General features: G+C 37.3%; 1 protein-coding gene across 1 annotated transcript in view; it reads right to left on the bottom strand.

The window, feature by feature from the left end:
• Nucleotides 1-27668, bottom strand: part of LOC136876476 (condensin complex subunit 2) — a 184202-nt gene that overhangs the window by 117466 nt on the left and 39068 nt on the right. The window contains exon 4 of the mRNA XM_067150472.2: nt 12101-12350. Coding sequence (XP_067006573.2) covers nt 12101-12350 — 250 coding nt within the window. The remainder of the gene's footprint in view (nt 1-12100; nt 12351-27668) is intronic.

Consider the following 27668-nt stretch of genomic DNA (forward strand, 5'->3'; position numbering starts at 1 on the left):
CATCATAACCATAGAATACAGACTCTCCAGTACCAAAAATATGGATATTAAACAAATGAACTGTCAGCTGACGTTTGTAATATAACATGTTACTTGCTATATTTGGAACTGGTAGAAATCCGTAGCAATGGCATCTTCTTCCTTCCTTTTGGCGCAAAATTTCTTGCAGAGATGTTTTCTTTGATAAAAAGCTGCAGCCTTTCTCAAATGAAGTTCTTTCCTGGTTTCAAGTTCTTTCAGTTTTGTAGTCAATTGCTGTAATAGGCCTTGATCAATCGATTTCTGTTGCAAAGATGGCAGTTCATTTTTAAATGCATCTCTTGGGCTTTCATACCGTCACATTCACTACATGTATCCCCGATCTTGGATATCCAAATGAAATATTGTACTCCGAATTGAATATTCGCAAATAAGTGTCATAAGACACTGGATTATTTGGATACCTCCCCATGTACATCTGGTGTAATTTCTTTGCATTGAGTTCTTCTGGGAGATAAACGTTTGATGTCCGCTTCAAAGAATAGTGCGATTGATGACCTTGCAGGGACTGAATATGTTCATGAATTGCATTCCTGGTTCCATCACTTAGAGCATGTGGTCTATTTGTGTGCTTTCCTTTTCCGCCTGGTATCACCTTACCACATTCTTTTATTTGCTCTTGAATGGTTTGTAACGTTCTTGGGGTTATTCCATGCAAAGCCAAAAATGCTCTATAGCAAACGGGCACTTCCATCACAACGCCATTTTCTTTAGTTCTAACTGTGTAAGAATATGAGTGGTTATGAAGAAGGGCTTCACTCTGACCTTTCCCAGGGCGTCTCCTTTGTACAAGATTTATTTAGATCAAACCACTTAAATACAACCTTTGTGCATCTCGATCAGGAAGACTATTGAAATATTTAATGATATCATTCCTCTTTTCTTCATTCAATCTACCAAAAACCTTCAATCTGGTGCACTTACAGTCCTGTCCTATTTCATGTATCTGTGCTCTTAGTTCCTTTGCTACATCAACCACTCGGCCATACTTTATTTTCTTCGCACTTCGGCTCAATTCTGAACTTTCATCTAGATCCATTTTCACAGAAACACTGCACTGGTTTTAGATTTACACCTCACTTTTACTAAACTGCAGCATTAATAATGGAAATGTTCATTAATGTAAACCCAACAATGCCACACTAAGAATAAATAAACAGAAATACCAACACCCAAGAAATATAATTCTTCCTTAAGAACAGAGTAGAATGGACTATCATCATTTTTCCTTCAAATACCAGGACTCTCATCGGTCTTCCATCTGCCACAAAATATTTAACTGTGAATATCACCGGACCCTTAGCATTATTTACACAAATGAATATACACAAAGAAACTGCACGATTTGCTGCACAAAATAGCGTCAACACCCAAAAATTGGAAAAATTAGACCTTCATCGTTCTTCCCCCCAGGTCTTCATATACTTATTGAATACAGTTTCAAACAGCTACAAAACATGCCAAGTATGAACTTTCAAACAAACAATATGAGCATTAACTACAATTACCCATCTCAACAATGGATACCCATATTGTTAAGAATGGGTAGAAAACAGTTGTTACCTCTTTATTACTTACAAAACTAAATTTACTTGCTTGTTCACATTAACCCGTTAACTCGGTACTAAATCTATATGTATATACGTAAACTAACATGTCCTGACTGACTGACTAATTCATCATCTATTATGCGTTATAACATATAATTCTCATATTTTGATCCGTATTGAATTGTACAAATCAAAGAAATATTAATGTTTATTAAAATCCACCTAATCAATACATAAAAAGTAATTTTAATTAAGAATTAAAATTTATGAAGTTAAATATAGGGACATGTTTAGCCCCTTTTCTTCAGGGCATCTTCAGCCTTAATCTCAAACCTGAAGGATAATAAATCAGAATCCTGATTGCTCTTAATTGTAGTTTTTTTTAAGAAAAATTATAAATTATAAATGTGAGGAATGATGTTGGTATATGTGTCAAAAAATGAGCGAGAGGGGTGACAGTAGTTAAAATATTGTTATAATAAAGCTGCTTTTTTTTTTTTTGCTACTTGCTTTACGTCGCACCGACGCAGATAGGTCTTATGGCGACGATGGGACAGGAAAGGGCTAGGAGTGGGAAGGAAGCAGTCGTGGCCTTAATTAAGGTACAGCCCCAGCATTTGCCGGGTGTGAAAATGGGAAACCACAGAAAACCATTTTCAGGGCTGCCGACAGTGGGGTTCGAACCTACTATCTCCCGAATACTGGATACTGCCCGCACTTAAGCGACTGCAGCTATCGAGCTCGGTAAAGCTGCTTTTAGAAGGTCAAAGGAAACCTCAAAGATCTATCAGAAAACAGCTATTAACGTGTCCCATGAAGAAAAAGAGATTGGAATGGGCAAGAAAACATCAGAAATGGGTGCAAGAAGAGTGGTGAAAAGTCCTTTTCAGTAATCAAGGTTATTTTCAAGTGCAAGGTTATAACATCTCACACGTAAGGAGAAGCAATAATGAGAAAGTCTCGCCAAAGCACATCAGACAGACAGTAAAGTTTCTACAAAAGAAGATGTTTTGGGGCTGTTTTACATTCACAGCCCTAAATGTTTGATTCCTGTTGATGGAATGATGAACAGCAGCAAGTATATCCCAATGAAACAGTTGGAAGCCAGGGAGAAAATCACAGAAATGATGAAGGGGAGATGTTATTAGATAAGTGTCTGAGAAATAAATGGATCATTGGTAATGGATGGTGTAAGAAAAGAGATAGTCACAAGTTTACCAGATACAGCTGGAACTTGCAACAGAAATCCATAACTGATTATATAATAATAACGGAAGAAATCAGAAGATGCTTGACAGATGTGAATGTGATACCAAGCATTAATCTTGATGGTGACCACAGACAATTGGTGGGGACATTGATGAAATTCAGAAGGGTTAAATATGGAGCGAGATGACACGCAAAAATCAAATACTGTAAACTAAAAGATAGAGAAATCCAAGAGATATATAGGGAAAAGATTAAAATTCAACTTCCTAAAGATGAGTGGAAGGATGTTGAGGAAGACTGGAAAAGGTTCAAACAGGCTTTAGTCAAAGCAGCAGAAGAAACCTGTGGAAAGACATCAACAAAAGTGAGACACAAAGAAACTCCATGGTGGAATGAGAGAATTTGCAGATGCAGTCAAGAAGAATAATAATAATGCGGGGAGAGAATGGTTCAGAAACATAACGGAACATAATAGAGAAGAATGGAAACTACTAAGCAGAGCCAAATGTTGTCCAGGAAGCTGACCGATTCGGACAAGGTTGTGTGATGGTGTGGGGTGGCATCTCTGTGGTAATCTTACCGCTGCGGGGTATGTCGAGCAGATACTGCTACAACATGTGTTGGTTGCTGCACTTTACAAAAGAAAATATAAAATCCTCCTATCAATATAAGTCAAGTCATCTGTTAGATGAAGCAAAGTCTATACATGTTTCAGCCTAATCTCAAGGCCATCTTCAGTAGTGAAAACAATGATAACATAATATACAAACAAATTAAAAATCGTAATGATGTGAAGTGACAGTGATCATGATTAGTGAGTTAAAAAAACACATTGAGGTACAAAGTCCTCTCGTCTAATAGATCTTGCTGACTTTTAAATAAAAACACTATGCTGAGGAGTGTAGTGAGACCGTCAATACTACGAATATAACGTGTATAACATTTGTAACTAAAAGTTGTCGTCTCGAATGGAGATGACCTTGTCGGTCTCAAGTCACATTGACAACTTAGATCTACTAGACGAGAGGACTTTGTACCTCAATGTGTTTTTTTAACTCACTAATCATGATCACTGTCACTTCACATCATTACGATTTTTAATTTGTTTGTATATTATGTAATCATTGTTTTACTACTGAAGATGGCCTTGAGATTAGGCTGAAACATGTATAGACTTTGCTTCATCTAACAGATGACTTGACTTGTATTGATAGGAGGATTTTATAAATATTTTCTTTTGTAAAGTGATAACCGTCAATACGGAATGAGATTCATAACTTGCATTGGTTGCTGCATATGGTGCTGGCCCTGAATTCGTACTCATGCACGACAATGCCAGGGCTCATGTGGCGCGCATCACTAGAGCTGTCTTGCGAGAACTGGACATTCAAGAGATGGAATGGCCAGCAGTGAGTCCCAACCTTAATCTCATTGAGCATGTGTGTGATAAGCTTGACAGAAGTGTTCGTGGGCATCCTGTTCCACCACAGACTGTCCAAGACCTAGAACAGGCTGTGATTGAAGAATGGGACCTGATACCGCAATGTGAACTCCGTCTACTTATATGGAGCAAGCCACGTAGGTGCAAAGCTGTGATAAATGCTCGTGGAGGACATAAAGCATATTGAAGCTCTCCAACTGTGATAAAAATCCACCCCGGAGGACTGTTATCACTTTGTTTTTGCCACTATTTGGATATTTCCATTTGTGTTCTGAAAATGAATGCGAATCCATTGATGTACTTTTGTATACTTCAATGGTAAAGAACAAAGGTTTAGCTGGTAATATACCTGGGTGTGAGGTATTGTTTTGTGGAGCATGGCATACGTTCAAAAACATGTTCCCCTAATATTTTTGAACTGTGTATTTTAAATCCTCGGTGTGAAATAGGAAATATTTTTAAACCTTCCATCCCTAATGTGTTAAAATGGGGTTAGCTCCAGAAACTAAATTATTCATCCCTACAAAAGCGTTTGACGTACAAAGTTCTAATTTTACGAGAAGATTCTACTTTTATGTCTTAGGTGTAATATATGGTATACTTAAGAATATTTCTCCCCTAAGGTGTTTGGATAGTGGTTGACTCTCAAAAGCATAATATCCATTTATCCAAAACTGTTTCAGGCACAAACTAAAAATTTTACCTGAAGGGTTCTATATCCTAGATGTTAATAAATTTCACAGGTTGGTTGCTTTTACGTTCTAGATATTAAATAAGATAGGGTTTCAATCCAAATCTTTTGTACGTGTTTCAAAATGAGGGTTAGATCAGAAAATAATCATTCCCACAAAACTGTTGACGTACGAATTTAGGGTGTATTTTAGAGGCTCAACCAACAGTGGACTCTCCGAAATGTAAAAGCACCTGGCTTGTATTGAATAGGTGGTGATAATAGAATAAATTATTTTTGTGATAAATTACTTATAGTCTGTTTCAATACGGATCAGTCATGAGAATTCTCTCTTGCAATTATCTACCAATGTCGGGCTAGTATACCAGTTATCAAGGTACAAACAATATCCCTTGTCTAGTAACTCATCACTGAGTTCTAGTAACTAATAACTTTCAGTTTAAAACCGTAGTGAAGCACGGGTATTTTGCTAGGTCTCCATATGCGTAACATGTCTTGGGTACTTTTTTCCCCCACTTTGTGGTACTGAAATATTTCCTTGATAAATGTGTACACAATTAGTTTAATGTAATATGATAATGATTATTATACTTCAATAATGGGTTACCAATATTATTTACATTGTTTTGAAATGAGTTACTAATACTATTTATGTTATTTTCATTGTTATGAATCCAGTTGATTACAGGTTTTGTAGATTGTTATCTGTGTGATATAGGTGAAAACAAGGTGTTGCACACAAAAACCTTTTCACAGTCAGGACTCCAGTACAATATTTCTTTCCTCTTCCCTTTGGATGTGATATGGTTTGCCTAAATGCCTATGTCCTCTACAAGAAACAAGGTGGAAAACTTCAGAAACACTATTTCCAATTTACACTTGGCGATATATCGTCATCGTCTGGAGGGGTGGTGTAGCCAACAATGGGATGGGTCGACCTTCTAAATCTTTGGAGTTTTTTTTCCTTGATGCTGTGCTGGGAATATCTTCCGCGAAGCAGCGGCTGAGGGGACAAAATGGCCTTGGTGATTTATTATATAGTTTTATGTAGATTTCATCCATGTAGCATAGGTGGTGACAATAGAATAAATTATTTTTGTGATAAATTGCTTACTGGTACATAAGCTTTGTGAAAGGAGAACTGATATTGTAGGGATCCTGAGGACTAACAGGAAGGAGTTTCCAGACTTTGTGAAGAAGTGTATATAGTATTATGTAGATTTCATCCATGTAGCACCTGGCTTGTATTGAATAGGTGGTGATAATAGAATAAATTATTTTTGTGATAAATTACTTATAGTCTTGTTTCAATACGGATCAATCATGAGAATTCTCTTTTGCAATTATCTACCAATGTCGAGCTAGTATACCAGTTATCAAGGTACAAACAATATCCCTTGTTTAGTAACTCATCACTGAGTTCTAGAACTATTCTTGCAGTTGTACTCTCTCCCGGATAGTTCTGACCATACATATTATCCTTACCAGTATACAAAATAAATTTCCAAACATATCCAGAAATACACTCACAAAGTTTGTAGAGTTTAACGCCAAATCCACTGCGTTTTGAGAATATAAACTGTACTCAGCTTAGTCGTCCTCTCCAGAGGAGAAGGGATTCGTCAACATGAACATTTTGTTCAGGAGTATAGACGGAAGAAAATTTCTTTAGGAGATGGTTGAGGATTGGTTGTATTTTGTACAGTTTCCCATTGTGGATCTGAGGATCAAAATTGGAATTATCTGCAAAGTGAAGGAATTACAAAAGCAGGCAGAATCTTTCTTCACACATAATTTTGGAGAAATAGGCCTCTTCGGAGGCAGCCCTACACAGGGAGTGGCGCCCCTGCCTATGTGAGTCCCAGAGCACATTGACCCGGTGTGTAACATCTGGTATGGGTCCCAGCTCAGGGTTACGAGTGAAGACCTCAACGGCATCTACGGCGGAGAAGGTGGACTTCGGTACGGCAGAGATGACGGAAGGGACATAACCGTAGCGTCTGTACTCCAGAGGAGCGGCTATGAAAGGCGCCTGTCTTCATGTTAGGGGCGGCCTAATTTTGAACCTGGCAGGAGGTATAAAATGCCTTTGGGTGTGGCGAGCCCATCGTAACAATAGCCTATATGGACAGAGAAGATATGGTGCCTCGGAAAAGGTTAGGGCGTCCCCTGCTAAAAGCGACGCGCAGCTCTTCAGGTGCTGGGGGAACTGTGAAAAATGGGCAACCAGCACCAAACTACATCAAAATTGCAACAGTAAATGTACTGACACTGACGGGAAAGACAGAAGAACTGGTTGACTTCATGATAGAGAAAAATATAGCCATACTTGGATTGTGCGAGACCAAGAAGAGGGGTACAGGGGAGATCCCTCTGAGAGAAGGATACAGGCTGTATTACAGCAGAGGACCTGAAGCAAAAAATGGAGTGGCCATCATACTTAGAAGAGAAATCCAAGAATATGTGGAATATACAAAGTACGTCAGCGATAGGATGATGATGATGAGACTCCAGTTTGAAAATGGCGTGAAAGATCTATTTCAGTTGTATGCCCCACAAACTGGTTGCATAGATGAACATCTAGAGGACTTCTTAGAGGAAGTGGAGAGACAGATAGAAGATAAGGAAGTACTATTGATGGGAGATCTAAATGCACAAGTTGGAATGGAAAGACAAGGAAAGGAAGATGTTGTAGGGCCCTTTGGATATGGAAATGTAAATCCAGAAGGCGAGTTGTTGGTGGATTTTTGCATGAGGAATCAAATGATTGTTGGAAACACCTGGTTTAGGAAAAAGAACAGTCAGAAGATTACAAGGTATGGTTGGGGAGACAGACGAACAAAGACCATGATTGATTATATAATCATAGAGAAAGAACACCGGAAGAACCTTGTAGATGTAACAGCCATGCCTGAAGAAGCCTTCGGTGGAGATCATAAGAGTAGTGATAGGAAAACAGAAAGTGGAAAAGATTGAAAAACCCCAATTAAGAAGAGAGAAAAGAATTAAAGTATGGAAGTTGAAGGAGAAAAGCATACAAGAAGAATTTCAAAGGGAAATAATACCCTTGGTACCCAGGGCAGAGGTGGGGAATGTTGAAGAGGAATGGAAAAGATTTAAGGAAGCACTGGTTGGATGTGCAGAAAAGGTGTGTGATAGAACATCAGGAAATGTGAAAGACAAAGAAACACACTGGTGGAATGATAGGGTAAAGATTACAGTGAAGGAAAAGAAAATGGCATGGAAAGCATGGAAAACATCTAAGACTGAAGAAAGTAGAAGAAAATATGTGGAGGCAAAGAATTTGGCCAAGAAAGTAGTGGAGGAAGAAACGAGGAAAAGCTGGGCCTTATTCACACAGAAATTGAGAGATGATACGCAGGGCAGCAAGAAATTACTGTATGGTATCTTAAGAAACAAAAAGAGAGATCAAGTAAACACCAGATTTGTGAAGGATGAAGGTGGCATAATTTTAACAAAGCCAGTAGAAATAAGAAATAGATGGAGAGAGTATTTTCAGAAGCTGCTGAACATAAGAACGGATGGCAGTCATTCAATGGGCGACTAGGAAAGGCAATTACTTGATGAAGAAATGGATAAAGAAATTACAATGAATGAAATTGAAATGGCAGTAAGAAAGATGAAGAATGGAAAAACTGCTGGAATAGATGAAATTTCAGAGGAGATGATAAAGGCAGCTGGAGCTGTAGGCCTGCAGTGGACATATCGGGTTCTCAGAATGTCTGGGAGAATAAGGAGGTCCCTGAGGATTGGCAAAAAGGAATAATCATCCCAATTTTCAAGAAAGGTGATAAGAAAGTTTTGAAGAACTACAGGGGAATTACTCTAATATCCCATGTTGCTAAGATAATGGAAAGGATACTGGAGAGTAGAATAAGGTTGAGGGTTGAGAAGCAGATACAGGAAAATCAGTTTGGTTTCAGAAGTGGAAGGTCAACAATAGAGCCCATTTTAATTATGAGACAACTAATGGAAAAGCATTGGGAGTACGGGAATGATATGGTGATGACATTCATTGACATTCAAAAAGGCATATGACAGTGTCCCCAGGACGAAAGTTTGGGACAGTCTGGTGCAAAAAATAATTGGACAGGGATTAATAAAAATGATCATGGCATTGTATAAGGAATGTTGTAGTTGCGTGCAAACACAAGTTGGCAGGACAAGTTGGTTCAAAATAACTAGTGGGCTGAGACAGGGAAGTGTTCTATCACCAATCCTGTTTACAATGGTAATGGATGACATCATGAGAACAGCAAAAGCAGCATATGGAGGAAGAGAAATGAACATGATGTTATTTGCAGATGATATTGTGATTTGGGGAGAAGACGACAGGAAGGTTCAAGAACAGTTGAATGTGGTGAATGGGAAGATCGAAGAATGTGGATTGAAAATAAGTGTAGAAAAGAGTAAAACTCTTGTTATGACTAGAGGGGAGAAAGAAGGGAAAGGTCAGATTAGACTTGCAGACAAGTCCCTGGAAGTAGTGGAACCGTTTAAATACCTGGGGAGTGAATTAATGGAGAATGCTCGACTGGATGCTGAGATTAGTAAAAGGATTCAAGCTGGAAGTTGTTTCTATCATAGTGTAAGAAACATGTAATGGGACAAAGATGTGCCAACGGAAGCAAAAGATGCTATGTACAAGGTGTATTACGTACCCATCACAACTTATGAAGCAGAAACTTGGACAATGACAAAGAAGGATGAGAGTCGAATACAGGCAGCCGAAATGAAGTTCTTGAGGAGTATGATACAGAAGAGTAGAAGAGACAATATAAGGAATGAGAAAATGCGGGAAGAAATTGGAGTGGAAAAAATGAATGATACAAAGAGAAGAGCCGACTAAGATGGTTTGGGCACATAAAGTGAATAAGCGACGAAAGAATGCCAAAAAAGGTGATGGAAATGCAAATCCAAGGAAGGAGACGCCGTGGACGACCACGACTGAGATTGAAGGATACCATCCAATGCAGCATTATAGAAAGAAACCTGGACTGGGACACAGTGTTGGAGGAGGAGTGGTGTAAAAAACCGAAGAAAGTGGAGAGGAACCATATTTGCCCCTACCCGGCTACAGCTGGATAAAGGGAAATGATGATGATGATGATGAGGGCATAGCTATACTTTCATGTTTTGTGAAATAGAGACCGTTTTCTAGTTTTTGAACAACACCCTGTAGAAGGAGATGTCCAAGGAGAGTTTTCATTTCAGCAGCATTTGTGCTTTTCAGCTTCCCACTTGGGATCGTGATTTGAGATTAGAGCTAGCAGCTAATAATTGGTTAGCATACAAGTTAGTCTGTTCAGCTAATAACTGGAATATATCAATATCTACGAACGTGCTGAAGTATTCTGTGACATTGTGTACATCAGTAAAGTCTATATTTATCGTATTTACCCCTGTAAAAGCAAACCTTGGTCTTGGGGCATTATTTACAACGAACTGGCCGGCTGAGTAACATTCTGAACATCACCCACGTCACTTGCCTCGCCTGGAACCACTTCACTTTCACTGTCCTTCAGTATGTACCCACTCATCATCCAATAAAGAAGATACTTCACCATCACTCTCTGCTTTTAAAACAGTTGTAATACCTGCACAATCAAGCCGATCTACTTTATATTTGGAAGCCATGCTTCCAGACAAACGGCTGCACTAGAGCTTTGTGCAAGGCACCAAAACAAATCCAGTACATTTTAGGAAGCTGTGACAGCTCTACAAAACAAGATCTCGTGAAAAACATAATAACTAATACGATAGATTCCATAGCAACATCATACGCTTTCACCCTCAAGATAAATACGCGATCAATTTTACAACTGACTAATGCCGTCGCACCCACCATAGAAGCCCAGCGCGAAATCCACAGAAGTCAACTAAAAGAATAAGCAAAAGTTTCAACCCGCAACATATTCCTAATAAGCAATTACCTACAAATAACTGTCTTCATTGTTGCCATTCAAACGCACTGAATACCCATGAGTCTCCATCCACACTGACCAGTCTCCGTACCGATCTCGGTGCTGCAACCAGACAACTTTCAGCCTGATGCTTATAAAACCTCATTTGGCTATGGAATATTTCCCTACCCCTGGTGATTTTAACTAAGATAAACCACTCTGCATATTCCTGAAATGTCTATGCTACATTCTTCTTCCAGCCTTTAAAACAACAGGACGCACTTGGTACTAGATTTTTTTATATCCTTGCTCACCAAGCTGCTCTTATGTAAATATATATATAAATTGTAAAATTCTCAACTGTTCAATTGGACAATGTAAATACTGTATAGTTACCGACCATTGACATTAATTTTTGGTTACAAACATTGACGCCGAGCACTACACCCTTTCTCCCCTGATTGTTATAATGCAAATATTTTTTAAAACCTTATTTTCAACTGTTCAATTGGTCAATGTAAATACTGTATAGTTATAGTTACCAACCATTGACATTAATTTTTGGTTACAAACTTTGACGCCGGGCACTACACCCTTTCTCCCTTGATTGTTATAATGTAAATATTTTTAAAACTTTATATTTTCCTATGATTGCGTCAACTGTTCTCCAGAGCACCACTGCCGAACTCTATTTTAATTTTATGCATTGGTGCCGACTTCTTATTCTATAAACCTGTATGTTCAACCATCACTATTGTACAACTGTTTCTCATACTTAATTTTTGTAATGTGTATTATTAATATGTATTAATTTGTGCACGTCAACTACTAACCAGGTACCTGATTTTTGCCTTGAGGAGATAATTTGACTGATGATGCCCTCAATGAAGGGCGAAACATGTCTCAAGTGGAATCAATAATAAATTCCTAAATTGTAAAATTTACATGTATTGAATAGGTGACAAAACAAACCTTTTACCATCCTACATTCAGTATCTTCAATACGGATAACAATGATTTTTATCACTTGCAACGTGAACAAATGCGAGCGAGATAGCAGAGAGCACAAAGTATTCCGTACATCAGGCATGGCCGGCTACTGTAGGTATTTGTCCCCAAGGCCATGTGTCCGGTCTTACTTCACCAGAGTGAAAAGGTTAATAATGTAACATAGAACTAAACTACATTGTAAATTGAAAATTAAGAAATAATAAGAATTATGATTTTGCTGACGAAATATACATACCAGGTATAGTAGGAAGTGCAACATCAGAAAGTAAAGAAGACTGTTCCTGTTTCTGCCAGTAGGATTCTGTGGGGAACATAATCAGCTCACAGTTATCATCCCGTACGTTCATTCTGCTCATGAAGTTGATAAATCCAGGCTGGCTGTCACCAAACTTGGTTTGCATATACATGTACATGGGATCTAGACGGTAGTCAGATTCTATTTCTGCATTCAGGCTTTCTTCTGTCTTTACAATAGACTTCTTAGGCTAGGCATACAAACAACAATGGATCTAATTAACATATTTACATCATCTGAAGACAAGAAGCTATGTGGAAGAATGGTAACATATGTAAGTACACATACAATAACAAGTCAACATAACTCAGGGGGTGATAGATTAAATGAGGATAAATACAAATACACATGAAAAGCAAATCTTTGCACCTGTTGTCTTTACTGGTTGCCTCTTTCATCAGTCGACTTCTTCTAGTTCCACATCCCTGCCCCATAAATTTATTTCTGCTTCCCAGTTCTATAAGCACTCAAGGAGGGGGGCAATTCTTTAAGAGATCATCGGACTTGATGAGGCAAGTGCCAGATATGTAATAAAACTAATATTGTTGATTTTACATAACGCTAACTACTTTTACAGTTTTCGGACACACTGAGATGTGCAAAGAATTCTATTTCACAAGAACTCTTTCATGTACTGGACAATCTACAGATATGAGGCTGGCATACACTACTGGTCAAAAGTTTTTGATCACCTCTGAAAAAATAGCACATAGGAGCGAAACGCAGGCAAAAAGAATGAGTTAGCTGGAAAATTTATAATGTCCAATAACGGACCATTAAATTGGTATTATGAATTGCTGACAGATCGTCAAATTAAGTTTTTTCTTTATGAGGTTCATCATGTGGAATGTGAGTGTGCTTAAGTATGCATAGTGGTAACGCAGACTGGAAAACTGATACAACTAATCATTTCGATGAAGTTATCTTGTGTTAAGGCGATTATAACTTTACACCTTCGACATGAGTAGAGTCCAAGGATGGTCAACTAATCAGCAGCCTTCTCGAACACCATTATGGAAGCTTAAATTATGGAGGGGAGCTGAAGAATAACTCAAGTCGTGAAGGACTACCAAATTGGCTAACCATGAGGTATGAATCGTGGAGACCACCATGACCACATGGTGAGAGCAAAAGAACAAACATGAGTTTGTATCATTCTATTCATTACTCATTCCAAAAGTGAAATTATATTGGATTAAGTTGCCAAAAATTCCATCATAACAGTTGTTTAGCCTATATGATTATAGAGTTGATTATATTTTTTTTGTGGTATGAATTAAAATTGAGATGTTGATTTAACTTGTAGTTTTCAACAAAGTTCTCAGTTGGTGTACTTCGGTGCCAGTATAATGTAAATTAATTTTTAACAGGTTGAGTAACATATAAGTATATTTCTGGAGTACGTATAGGAGTGATATCAGTGATTTAACCATGTTTGATCTGTTTTATTAAGGTAAATACGAGGTAATAAATCATATAGTTTAAAGGTATATATAACAAACTATAGTGAACCAAACTAGTAAACTATTAAACTATACACTTAAGTGACAGTGTGTGATAACAAACTGAGGAACTTACTGGACATATGATAAAAAGGAAGTGAAGCCACATTTAAATGTGAAACCTATGTTTTATTTGATGGCGAGGTAAATTTATTAATTTCATTCTACTTAATTTACAATGCTTATGCCATAGCGCAGATGTCTGTTATGTATAATGCGATGCTAGATTTGTGAGGCAATGTCCTTTTCTTTTGTTATTCTTCTTATTTGTATTTCACAATATATTTGAATTCTTGGATGTCGTTCTTTTCTTTAAAATTTAAACTATAATCCTCCTTTTGGGTATCTAGCCATCCTACGCACTCGTTATCCTATTCTAACCCGTATTGACACTAGATTTCATGCTTACCCATATTCCCAAATAATTTTAGGGCACAATATGAACACCTTCAAATACTACCGGACTGAGTTGGGATCAAACCCACCAACTTGAGCTCACAAGGCCAGTATTTTTTACCATTTCAGCCACTCAAGCTGGCTGTGGAATAAGGAGAAAACTAGGAACCAGAAATGACCCATCTAGGGGTTTAAAAAGTAGAACTAGTAAAAATGGAACACAGAAGTCCAAAAGTTCATATATATGAGGATGCCCAATTTGTCTTCATTATTGTTGTCCTTGTTTCTCCTTTCTAATGCTCCCCTACTCACATTGGCTAGACACTACTTTTACCCTTGTGAGTGTTCTAATCCTCCTTTCCATCTTCCAATGCAAACTCACACACATTCATAGTTCTTGATGAAACATCATTAAGTGAACATAACAACAATTTCACTACTTTCCCTTTGAAGTTAACTGTACATGTTTTTTTCCTTGTAATTTAAGTTAATATTTTTAGAAAGAAAATATATACATACGGTAGCACCCCTTTTTAATTAATATCAGTGGGATTTGATATTTCCTCCTTAAAAAGGGTTTTTCCTTAAAAGGGGGTTCAAAGAAAATAGGTTACATATCACAAGAAATTATACATTTATGTCTTTAACTAATGTAATGTCAAGAGATAATAAATTAATATATTAATTCATAAAAACTCAAATTAACACAACAATAACAGAAAATATTTACAAAACAGCAGACATAACAAATTATTTAGTGGACCATTGGGAGCACAACCTGCAGCAAGGAAAAGAGAAACAGGTATTACTGACTTGCAGATTTAAATTGAAGGAACAGAAACTTAACATGATTTTAAAGAGAATACCGTAGTGAAAAATAGAGCACGAGTACCATGAGAATAAGCATATTAACTTTCACTTTCTGAAATACAGTAGAACCTCGATTATACGTTCCCAGAAACTAAGCATTCCCGTATTATTCATTCAAATTACGTTGTCCCACGAGCAATTAAATCATGTTGTAAAAATCCCGCATTATCCGTTCCTTGAAGAAACAATTTCCCGGATCCACCGTCCAGAAATTTCAGTCCCATCAACGCTAAATCCTCGATCACGTGTTTTTCATGAAACTGTATCTAATGAAAGGACGGCTATGGCATACTTACGGATCTTGATGTTGACATTCCATCATTGCGGTAATTTGAGGAAGTACTGGACTGGAAAAGCAATCGGCAGTGAACTTGCATAAGGGATCATCTTAGCATCGCATTCGGGTTGTATTGTTAAAGGATCATCGGAAATCATAAAGCAGAGCGTGCCCACAACAACTGGAAGGAGAAAGACCGCACTTCGACAGCTCTATTTGAAGACGGAACGAGTTTCACCAAATATTCGTACTTGCAAAGCGTCTAGGCCTGCATAATGTCCAGAGTTAGATGTTTATTTTTTACTTTCTTCGAGTGTATCGCTGAACAGGTTTTCGGCATTTGCCTCAAGGCACTGTATAGTCACTGGGCTTTCAGGCAGAAATCAAAACTGCTCCTTAAGTTAACACAAATTTAGCATTTTAATATTATCGTATACGATTATGTTAAATAACATTAGAATGTTTACATTGTTCTCCCACCTACTGAATACAATACAACCTTAAAAGTTAGGACTTTGTCCTTATCAAAATGTTAACATAAAATTAATACATTGGATGGTACATGTTTCGCCTATCAATAGTAGGCATCATCAGCCATTTTTTACCTTAGAAATAGATCAGGTACCTGATTGGGAATGACTTATGAATACTGTTAAAAACTATGTCCTGTAAAATGGATTGGAGATCGTTAAACAACTATTACAAAATAAAATGTGGTATACTTTTTTTTTTGTTTTTTGTTTTTGTTTTGATATTTGTTTTACGTTGTACTGACACAGAAAGGTCTTATGGCGACGATGGAATAGGAAAGACCTAGGGATGGGAAGGAAGCGGCCGTGGCCTTAATTAAGGTACAGCCCCAGCATTTGCCTGGTGTGAAAATGGGAAACCACGGAAAACCATCTTCAGGGCTGCCGACAGTGGGGTTCGAACCCACTATCTCCCGAAAAATGTGGTATACTATTACTTAACATTATTGTGTTAATATTTGAGTCTAAAAACATGGCAATCATTTGAAGATTACAACACTGTAAAGATATTACAATAAAGATAAAAATCAGAAAGCACATTCCATTTAATTGTCAAATGGCGTGTTGTTAAAAACTTGAGGAAAGTTGAGCATTGGTAGTGATCGTTGGTTCTTGAAGTTAATAAGAATTGATTTTCCTTTATATGCTTGTAAATTTTGAAGAATTTTCATATGGCCTAGTTCTTTTTAAGATGACGAACGTTGTTCTCAATCGGTGGGTAGCCAAGTGTATGATGAAATTCTGTAATTAAAGAGTTATTTTGAAAATTTAATGAAGGACCATAATTGGATTTAAGGGGCTGAATAGTGGAAGTTAAATGGAAAGTGTTGACACTTACCCCTATGACCACTGAGATGTTAACTTATTTTGAGGGCTTGAGAGCAACTGGCAGTTGCCAAGCTCTTACTTCGCGTGTTGTATTTGTGAAGTCTTGGTGGAGGTGGTTGAGCTTGAGAAGGCGTGGCTAAGAGCCCATTCGCTGCACGTGAGGAGGAGTTGTTGGCAGCGGGAGAATGGGCGGGGTGTGTGTGTGTCGGATTGGTGGGAGTGTTTAGGCCTACTGATTTGGTGCTAAATATTTTATAAAAATTATTATTCAGAAGGAATGGGCTTTTTTAATAGAATTGGAATCTGTTCATAAAGAGGACTTTTGTTATCTATAATGTCATTTAAGTTTTTGTCTTTGTTGAATTGTTGATCTAGGAAGATGTATAAGTTTTCATATTCCGTCACGAGCTTACCTTTTTCAATTCTTTTTAAGATTTGTAAATACTGACCTATTATAGTAAATTTGTGACCTGTTTCCTTCATGTGGTTACTCATTGCAGAGAACTTATTTTTTTGGGCGTTATAATGGTCTACATATCTAGTTGAGAAACAGCGGCCAGCTTGACCAACATAAGAAAAATTACATACTGAGCATCTGAGTCTATATATACCTGAGCTTGAATATTTATTATTAGTTGAATTGACTGAGTTATGATTAAAAAATAAATTTTGATTTGTATTCTGCATTGTGTAAGCGATTTTTACCTCGTGTTTTTTTAGAGGATTAGTAATTTGATGCATTTTTGGGTTGGTGAATGTGAACTTCGCGAATTTTGGTTTGTTGGGTTTTATTGGAGAAAGATTTGTGGTTAATTTTTGTCTAACTTATTAATGATTTTGTTGATCATGTCTGGATTGAAACCGTTGAATCTGGCTATTTCTTTTATGAAATCTAATTCATTTTTTAGATTATTCGGTGAAAGAGGGATTTTTAATGCCCTGTATACTAAACTGTAATAAGTGACTTTTTTTATGGGTAAATTTGGATATCAAATTTGTCTACAACTCGTGTGATTTTGATGTCTAGAAAATTGATTGAAATGTTGTTTTCGTTTTCCTTTGTGAACTTTATATTAACGTCTAAATTATTGACAAACGTTAGGATGTCATCTCTATTGTTAAGCTGTTTATCGATAATTGCTAATGTGTCGTCGACATAACGGAGCCATAAACTGAGCCCGTTAATGTTTTTTTACTATTTTGTTTTGTTCTAGATTGTCCATGTAGATGTCCGCTAAAATACCGGTGATTGGATCTCCCATAGCTAAGCCTTCTTGTTTATATATTTTGTTGCTGAAAGTAATTATTGTGTAAAACAAAACTTAGTAACTTTATGAATTCATCTATTTCAAAAATATTTGTAAATATCTGTAGGTTCGTTGGTTGTACTTACAAAGGCAGATTATCATAAGGAATAGTACCGTAACTTCTGCAGCAACTTCTCCGGTATTTCGTATAGATATCCGTTCAAACTATCGCAAAGGTAATAATTTACTACATTTTAAAAAATCACGATACGCCTGTAAACTACCATTTAAAAAGAAGTTAAAGAGATTACACGGTAATAGTTAACAGTCGTATTGTTATTGATTATTGTCGCTCCTCATATTCAAATATTGCATTGTTGGCTACAGTCGTGAACAAAGGGTGTAGTGTAGTCAAGTAAATATAAATAAAAATCAGCTGACCTTGTATTCCATTCATTTGTACTTCTGAGTAGGTAGTTAGTATCTGTAATTTATATTTCGCTCCCTCGATCTTTCAGTATTTATGAGCGGTTACCTAATAATAATAAAGTTCATATATTCCGGTAATTGCAGTTCAAGTCCCTGGAGTAGTAGTAGTAGTAGTAGTAGTAGTAGTTTTGATATAAATATTTGAGAAATTATTGTAGACAACCTCGTATGTTTCAGTAGGCCTAATTAAGAACACTTTTATTCTCCGTCCCGTGGAGTAGGGAAAATAATAGTAATCCACCAGCTGTAATAATCACATAACCACATTTCAGTAGAATTGTAGTGAAGATAAGGTATTATATATTAGATAGTATCTTGCTAGTTATATTCATGTTTTTCTTCGTGTACGGCAATCCTTTCGATACTTAAGCATTTAACCAAACGTAGTGTAGTGTAGTGTAGATACATTGTAGTATAGATACAGTACATTTAGATAGTGCCGTATCTTGCCTGCTATATTCGTGTGTTATCTTTCGTGTGTATCTATTAGACCGTAATACTAATAATAATTTGTCTAAGCATTTAGCTTCGTTGGTAATCTTTGAGTAGAGTAGTTCTTGCAAATTTCATTTCTGTTGTGCTTAGTAGCGACATACGGTACGGTACCGGTATCGTAATTAGGATACGTCTGAAATAGTAGTTTAAAAATTACTGTAGTGTACTGTACAGTAGCATACGAGTAATATCCTATTAGAATTTAGTGTGCTTATTTTATTATTGTAAAATATTTGTGTAGTACTGGTGTAGTAGAGGTATCCGTAGAAACTTTTACTAAAATACTGTTGTTGTAATTAGGATAGGCTTAATTGCAGTTTGGAATTGTGTAGTTCTTGTGTATTACTTTCGATATTCAGTAATTAACAGCAGTTGTTATCCTGTTAGGGGTTGTAGGATAAAAAAATAGAGTACGACTAAGTAGTATTGTAGTGTAGTCGTATATTAATTACCTTATTGTCGTGTACTATCCCAGACAATATATCCCTCCGTTCATTTATTTTTTGCAAATAAGTTATTTTATTTTTAATTTAATTTTTTTCCCCGTAAAGAATGGCTAAGGAGAGCGAGTGTACTTACTGTGAGTGTGGTGAGGCATTGAGGGGTATGAGGGAGGAGTTGGAAAGTTTGAGGGAGATAATTAGGATTCTCACAGAAGACAGAAAGGAAGATAGGACTCCCTTAAACAATGTACATGTTACAGTAGGTGTACAAAAGGGAGGGGAAGGAAAGGGAGGAGTTGTAGAAGACAGGTGGTCTAATGTTCTAAGGGGAAGGAGATTGCAGGCTAAGGGCTCTATTTACGATCAGAATTCAGGACAGGTGTCTGTGCGAAATCGGTACGAGTCACTCCAGGTAGAACAACAGAGGGAAGATGAGGGACAGGGAACTGTTGCTGAGATGCGTGGAAGTAGGAGGAAGGGAAAAGGTAGGAAAGGGAAATGTAGAGTAGAGGATAGGAAAAGACAGGTGGAACAGGGTCATGGGAAGGAGAAAAGGGAGGAGGAAGTAGCTTCTGCAGCTATCAGGAAAGATAGGGCTGACCAGGAGGGGAGGGGATCAAATGAGGTGGGTAGGGTTGAGGCTCTGGTCATGGGGGATTCCATCGCTAGACACGTGGGGAAAGTGTGTGGAGGAAAGGGAACCAGAGTAGAATGTTATCCAGGAATTAGGTTGAGGCAGATGTTGAGGAAAGTAGAAGAGAGGGAGGAGGGGAAGGAGAAGGTGGTAGTGTTTCACGTTGGTACCAACAACGTAAGGCAAGCTGATATAAGTATCAACATAGTTGGAGATGTGTGAGATCTGGTAAATGCAGCACGGGTGAAGTTTAGTGGAATACTGTGTAGGAATACTGTGTAGGAGGGATACTGACTGGAGGGTGATTGGGGATTTAAATGAGAATATGGAGTGGGTATGTGGGAAACTGGGAGTGAAATTTCTAGATCCTAATGGGTGGGTAGGAGATAGGGATCTGCGCTCGGATGGCCTTCATTTAAACCGCAGTGGTACGTATAAGTTAGGAAATTTGTTTGGAAGGGTAATAGGGAGGTACATTCAGGGAAACGGGATGGCCTAGGGAGCGGTGATAAGGGAACAGGGAACTGGAAATCAAGTAGGGATGACATAAAATTGTTAGTGTTGAACTGTAGAAGTATTGTAAAGAAAGAAATAGAATTAATTTAATAGATATTTATATACCAGATATTGTAATAGGAGTTGAATCATGGCTGAGAAATGATATCATGGATGCAGAAATTTTCTTACCGCACCGGAGTGTGTATCGTAGAGATAGGATAGGAATGGTGGGAGGGGGAGAGTTCATTCTGGTGAAAGAAGAATTTGTAAGCTACGAAAAAGTTAAAAATGAGACACATGAAATTCTAGGTGTAAGGCTCATTTCTAAAGATAATAGGCAACTTGATATATTTGGAGTGTACAGATCGGGAAAGGGTAGCACTGACGCGGATTCGGAATTATTTGATAGGATACTCAGCTACGTGGGAAACGACGTGGAAAGAAGTGTGATTGTAGCGGGACATCTGAATTTGCCAGATGTAAATTGGGAAGGAAATGCGAACGACAGGAAGCATGACCAACAAATGGCAAATAAGTTAATATGGGAAGGACAGCTGATTCAGAAAGTGATGGAACCAACCAGAAGGAAAAATATCCTGGATGTCGTGCTGATAAAACCAGATGAGCTCTATAGGGAAACTGAAGTAATAGATGGTATTAGTGATCATGAAGCTGTTTTTGTGGTAGTTAAAAATAAATGTGATAGAAAGGAAGGTCTTAAAAGTAGGACTGTTAGGCAGTACCATATGACTGATAAAGCAGGCATGAGGCAGTTTCTAAAAAGTAATTATGATCGGTGGAAAATGGTAAATAAAAATGTAAACAGACTCTGGGATGGGTTTAAAGAAATCGTTGAAGAATGCGAAAGCAGGTTTGTACCGTTAAGGGTGGTAAGGAATGGTAAAGACCCACCTTATTATAATAGAGAAATAAAGAGACTAAGAAGGAGGTGCAGACTGGAAAGAAATAGAGTTAGAAATGACTGTGGAAGTAAGGAGAAATTGAAGGAACTTTCTAGAAAATTGAATCAAGCAAAGAAGGCAGCTAAGGATAACATGATGGCAAGCATAATTGGCAGTCATACGAATTTTAGTGAAAAATGGAAGGGTATGTATAGGTATTTTAAGGCAGAAACAGGTTCCAAGAAGGACATTCCAGGAATAATTAATGAACAAGGGGAGTGTGTATGTGAGGATCTTCAAAAGGCAGAAGTATTCAGTCAGCAGTATGTAAAGATTGTTGGTTACAAGGATAATGTCCAGATAGAGGAGGAGACTAAGGCCAAAGAAGTAATAAAATTTACATACGATAACAATGACATTTACAATAAGATACAAAAGTTGAAAACTAGAAAAGCGGCTGGAATTGATCAGATTTCTGGGGATATACTAAAGACAATGGGTTGGGATATAGTACCATATCTGAAGTACTTATTTGATTATTGTTTGGCCGGAGGAGCTATACCAGATGAATGGAGAGTCGCTATAGTAGCCCCAGTGTATAAAGGAAAGGGTGATAGACATAAAGCTGAAAATTACAGGCCAGTAAGTTTGACATGCACTGTATGTAAGCTTTGGGAAGGCATTCTTTCTGATTATATTAGACATGTTTGTGAAATTAATAACTGGTTCGATAGAAGGCAATTCGGTTTTAGGAAAGGTTATTCCACTGAAGCTCAACTTGTAGGATTCCAGCAAGATATAGCAGATATCTTGGATTCTGGAGGTCAAATGGACTGTATCGCGATTGACCTGTCTAAAGCATTTGATAGGGTGGATCATGGGAGACTACTGGCAAAAATGAGTGCAATTGGACTAGACAAAAGAGTGACTGAATGGGTTGCTATATTTCTAGAAAATAGATCTCAGAGAGTTAGGGTAAGTGAAGCTTTGTCTGAGCCTGTAATAGTTGAGAGGGGAGTTCTTAAGGGCAGTGTTATCGGACCTTTATATTTTTTTATATATATATAAATGATATGAGTAAAGGAGTGGAATCAGAGGTAAGGCTTTTTGCGGATGATGTTATTCTCTATAGAGTGATAAATAAGTTACAAGATTGTGAGCAACTGCAACGTGACCTCGAAAATGTTGTGAGATTGACAGCAGGCAAGTGGTATGTTGATAAACGGGGTTAAAAGTCAGGTTGTGAGTTTCACTAATAGGAAATGTCCTCTCAGTTTTAATTACTGCGTTGATGGGGTGAAATTCCTTTTGGGAATCATTGTAAGTATCTAGGTGTTAATATAAGGAAAGATCTTCATTGGGGTAATCACATAAATGGGATTGTAAATAAAGGGTACCGATCTCTGCACATGGTTATGAGGGTGTTTAGGGGTTGTAGTAAGGATGTAAAGGAGAGTGCATATAAGTCTCTGGTAAGACCCCAACTAGAGTATGGTTCCAGTGTACGGGACCCTCACCAGGATTACCTGATTCAAGAACTGGAAAAAATCCAAAGAAAAGCAGCTCGATTTGTTCTGAGTGATTTCCGACAAGAGAGTAGCGTTACAAAAATGTTGCAATGTTTGGGTTGGGAAGAATTGAGAGAAAGAAGGAGAGCTGCTCGACTAAGTGGTATGTTCCGAGCTGTCAGCGGAGAGATGGCGTGGAATGATATTAGTAGACGAATAAGTTTGAATGGCGTTTATAAAAGTAGGAAAGATCACAATATGAAGATAAAGTTGGAATTTAAGAGGACAAACTGGGGCAAATATTCATTTATAGGAAGGGGAATTAGGGATTGGAATAACTTACCAAGGGAGATGTTCAATATATTTCCAATTTCTTTGAAATTATTTAGGAAAAGGCTAGGAAAGCAACAGATAGGGAATCTGCCACCTGGGCGACTGCCCTAAATGCAGATCAGTATTGATTGATAATTTTGCTTAATGAGCTGTGTTTGGAGAAGTTGTTTTTTATTATGGTGATAGTTTCGTTGACGGGTATATTTGAGTATATATTTGTGATGTCAAACGAAGGTGATTTGGTTGTAAATTGAATTTGTTTAAAGTTTCGCAAAGTTCGATATAATTTTTGATGGGATTTGTGTTGTGAAGTTTGAAATGTGTTTTTAAGAATGTGTGGAGGAATTGAGAAGTTTTATAGGTGGGACTGTTTCTGCTATTGATTATTGGTATGATGGGGGTATCTTTCTTGTATATTTTAGGTAATGATGTTGCTGTAGGTAGTTTCGGATTCATAGTGATCATTTTTTGATAGTCTTGTTCATTTAGTAGGAATATTGAATTTTTAAGGAGTGTTTTAGATTGCCTTGTGTTTTTACTATGGGATCTTTATTGATTATTGTGTAAGCTTTATCGGAGGAAAAATCTTCTGTTTTTTTATATAGTCTTCTTTATTCATTAAAACTGTTGTATTGCCCCTATCAGCCTTAGTTACTATTGTTGTAAATTTGTTTTTAGTTTTAGGTTTTGTTTTGAAAAGTTAGAATTATTGTTAGTACTGACTTACGGTTGTGAAACCTGGACATTGAGCGAGTTTGTTAAGCAAAAACTCAGAACAACCCAAAGAGCTATGGAACGGTTCATGCTAGGCTTGACGAAGAAAGACAGGAAGAGAGCTGATTACATCAGGTCAGTCACAAAGGTCAGTGACATTTTAGAAAGAGTATTTACCCTAAAATGGCAGTGGGCAGGCCATGTTGCTCGGAGAACTGATGGTAGGTGGACAAAGCTTGTGCTTGAGTGGTGTCCGAAAGATCATCTCAGACCAAGAGGAAGACCACCGGACAGATGGGATAAAGACATCCGGAAGATTACTGGGATCAATTGGCAGAACATCGCTCAAGACCGTCCCAGATGGAGAGACCTCATGAAAACCTACCTTGCTTCGGACTTAAAGAGGCCACATCGTAAAAACAATTGAATATGGCTGATAGTGAATATATGATTCACGAGTGTAGGTATTTTTTTTTCTTCATATTTTACATTATTTTGTTTCTCTAAGGGAATCTGTTTGTTAATATTAGATTCGGTCTCAGCAATAGTGGTGATTACATCTTCGATCTTTTGTGGATTACGCCAGTTATGTTTTGTGCCTTTATTGAAGAGATCCATTTCACTATCTGAGAAAACTGTGCCATGTAAGTTAATTGTAGTGGGAATGTTCGTCAACGAAGCGGTAGAAAGTCTGGTGTTCCTGTTCTGATTGAGGGCTTTGGGTTCGAATTTTTTTAAGCAAGTAGTTTAGTATCTTTTGTTTTCTATCTAATATAGCAGTCAGTTTATAGTCTGTGAACCTACGAAAAGAACTCCATTCAAGTGGAGATGAATAGTGTGAGATGGTCAAATGCATCCGGTATAATTGCAAATTTAGGAATGATTTTTTCTTGTACATTTGTTAAATTTTATTTCTCAGCCATATGTTCTTTACGTTATTTTGAGTGCTGTTTGACTTTTGGTATGGAATGTTTTTCCTTTGTAGTGGTTTAAGGAACTTAGGTATTAGTCCTAGTTTCAAGCAGTCCTTGAGAAATGTTATGTCTTTTGAGATTTTACCGATGTTTATTCTAAGGTTCGAATACTTATTCATTTTAACGTTTGCCTAGTTGGCTTTGATATTACATGTGATAAAATTCATTTTTGGGTCTGTATTGAAAGTATTTGTATTAAATAACACTAGAATGTTTATACTGTTCTCCCACCTATTCAATACAATACAATCTTAAAAGGACTTTGTCCTTATCAAAATGTTAACATAAAATTAATACAATGGATGGTACATGTTTTGCCTATCAATAGTAGGCATCATCAGCCATTTTTTTACCTTAGGAATAGATCAGGTACCTGATTGGGAATGACTTATGAGTACTGATAAAAACTTCTTGTACAATGGATTGGAGATCGTTAAACAACTATTATAAAATAAAATGTGGTATAATATTACTTAACATTATTGTGTTAATATTTGATTCTAAAAACATGACAATCATTTGAAAATTACAACACTGATATTACAGTAAAAGATATTACAATAAAAATAAAAAACAGAAAGCACATTCCATTTAATTGTCAAATGGCGTGTTGTTAAAAACTTGAGGGAAGTTGAGCATTGGTAGTGGTCGTTGGTTCTTGAAGTTAATAAGTATTGATTTTCCTGTATATGCTTGTAAATATTGAAGAATTTCATATGGCCTGGTTATTTTTAAGATGATAATATTAGTTGGAATGCTGGTGCCGCAGGCTATATTGAAGTTTGTGTAGACGTCATTAGGCCATCTTCTTTGATGTAGTATTTGTGGGAAGAGTTTGTGATAGGTGTGGCTCTTTGTTGTTGAACGTGTTGAGGTGAGCGTACTTGTTGAAAGGGAACGTTATTGTCAATTGATGGGTAGCCAAGTGTTTGATGAAATTCAGTAATTAAAGAGTTATTTTGAAACTATTGATAGGCAAAACATGTACAAATCAATGTCTTAATTTTATGTTAACATTTTGATAAGGACAAAGTCCTAACTTTTAAGATTGTATTGTATTGAATAGGTGGGAGAGCAATATAAACATTCTAGTGTTATTTAATACAAATACTTTCAATACGGACCCAAAAATGAATTTTATCACATGTAATAGGATTATGTTATCGAGACCAAAACAGATGTTGCAACTTACATACATAAAGCCATGGGAGGTTTTGGGGTTGTCTATTACTGTTTTCGTCCTAATATAAGACTGGGAATTTCACGTATTTGTGTTAAAATGTTATAAAAACCGGCGCACGTTATATTTAAGAACTTGGTATGGTATCATTTCGCACTCGTACCGACTTTTGTAATTAGTGACGGGCAGAATTGAATATAATGCATTCGCGAACTTGAGGATCGATACTTACACTGGAAACCATGTTCTCGAGTTCAGCATAACCTTTAAAAGTCAATGTAGGCTTAATTTACGCTGAACAAGATTTCCATAAACTGACTAGGAACAGTGTACCGGTGACCAAATTACAATGGAAGATTAAAAAAAAAAAAAAAAAGATTTTGCCATCGTGTTGGGTGCTTTTGTATCTAATGTGTGTTATTTTATTACATTAGAGAATTAAAAACTACTTGTGGTTGATTGTTGTTTGGCTAGGCGTTACGGGTATTAGATTTTTCGAAGAGTTTGGCCGATTAAATTTGCTAAACTGAAAGAAGTTTTGAAAGGAATTTCACAAAGTTTCCCCGGTAAAAATGAATGTAAAGTTTCGAGATTTTTAAGTCGCGTACCGGAAATTAATGTTTGAAGCCAGCCCCGGGGTCTCACTTGCCTGCCTCTCACACGGAGGGCCCGAGTTCGATTACTGGCCAGGCCAGGCATTTTTACCTGGATATGAGGTCTGGTTCCAGGTTCACTCATTCTACGATTACCTTTAACCGAGGAGCTATTTAATGGTGAGATCGCAACCCCACTCTAGAGAGCCAGGAATAAGGGCTGAAAGGATTCGTCACACTTACCATGCGTCACCTCGTAATCTGCAGGCCTTCGGATCGAGGGCTGTCGCTTGGTAGGCGGAAGGCTCATGGGGGCTGTAGTTTGGTTTGGTTTAGGGGCGTTTGTAAGATTATAAGTATACATATTTTATTTTTGTATTGTTTAGCCAAATTGTTGATGGTTCATTTGTTCCCGCATTTTCCATTTTTCCGTGTTATACATTTTTGTTTCCTTGGTCCCTCCAAAAACGGAGAATTGAGGTTCCACTGTATTCCAGTACAGTAGTATGCTTCCCTTTGCCCAAATGTTTCATGGAAAGAAGTTTTCTCTCAATTTGGTTGATACTGTTGATATCTTCATCAATGTTGAAGGAGGAGAAATGCCGGCAGACACTATCCTGTCCCTCCACTGCTGCCCCAAAAGTTGGTTCTGCCGGGTCTTCTTCTTCCTCTTCAGTACTTCATCTTTTTGCATCATCACAAAGGTCTCCAACATCCATCTGTGATGCTGATTTTAGGATATCATCACAAGTAACAAATTCTTCTAATGTTGTGGCAGTCGAGTCCTTTGATACACCCCTCAATCTTCCCTAATGTCATCAATAGTGTCATCTGCATTACAAACTTCTGAAATGGCACCAAAACCTGCATGGCAAAAGCAGTTTTGAATAGTGTCTGTTGCGACGTTGCCATGCTGCTACAAACAGAAGCATGGCTTGGAGTATATTCAATTTGATTTCCTCATTTGTTTCGAGGAAAAAAAATAGCTCTTTGAACCCGGACCTTCCTGTACTTCACTTTCACAGAATGAATAATGCCAACATCCAAAGGCTGCAGGTGCCTAATGCAGTTAGGAGGAAAGAAAACCACTTTGAT

The sequence above is a fragment of the Anabrus simplex genome, chromosome 1 (assembly GCF_040414725.1).
Source record: "Anabrus simplex isolate iqAnaSimp1 chromosome 1, ASM4041472v1, whole genome shotgun sequence".
NCBI lineage: Eukaryota > Metazoa > Arthropoda > Insecta > Orthoptera > Tettigoniidae > Anabrus > Anabrus simplex.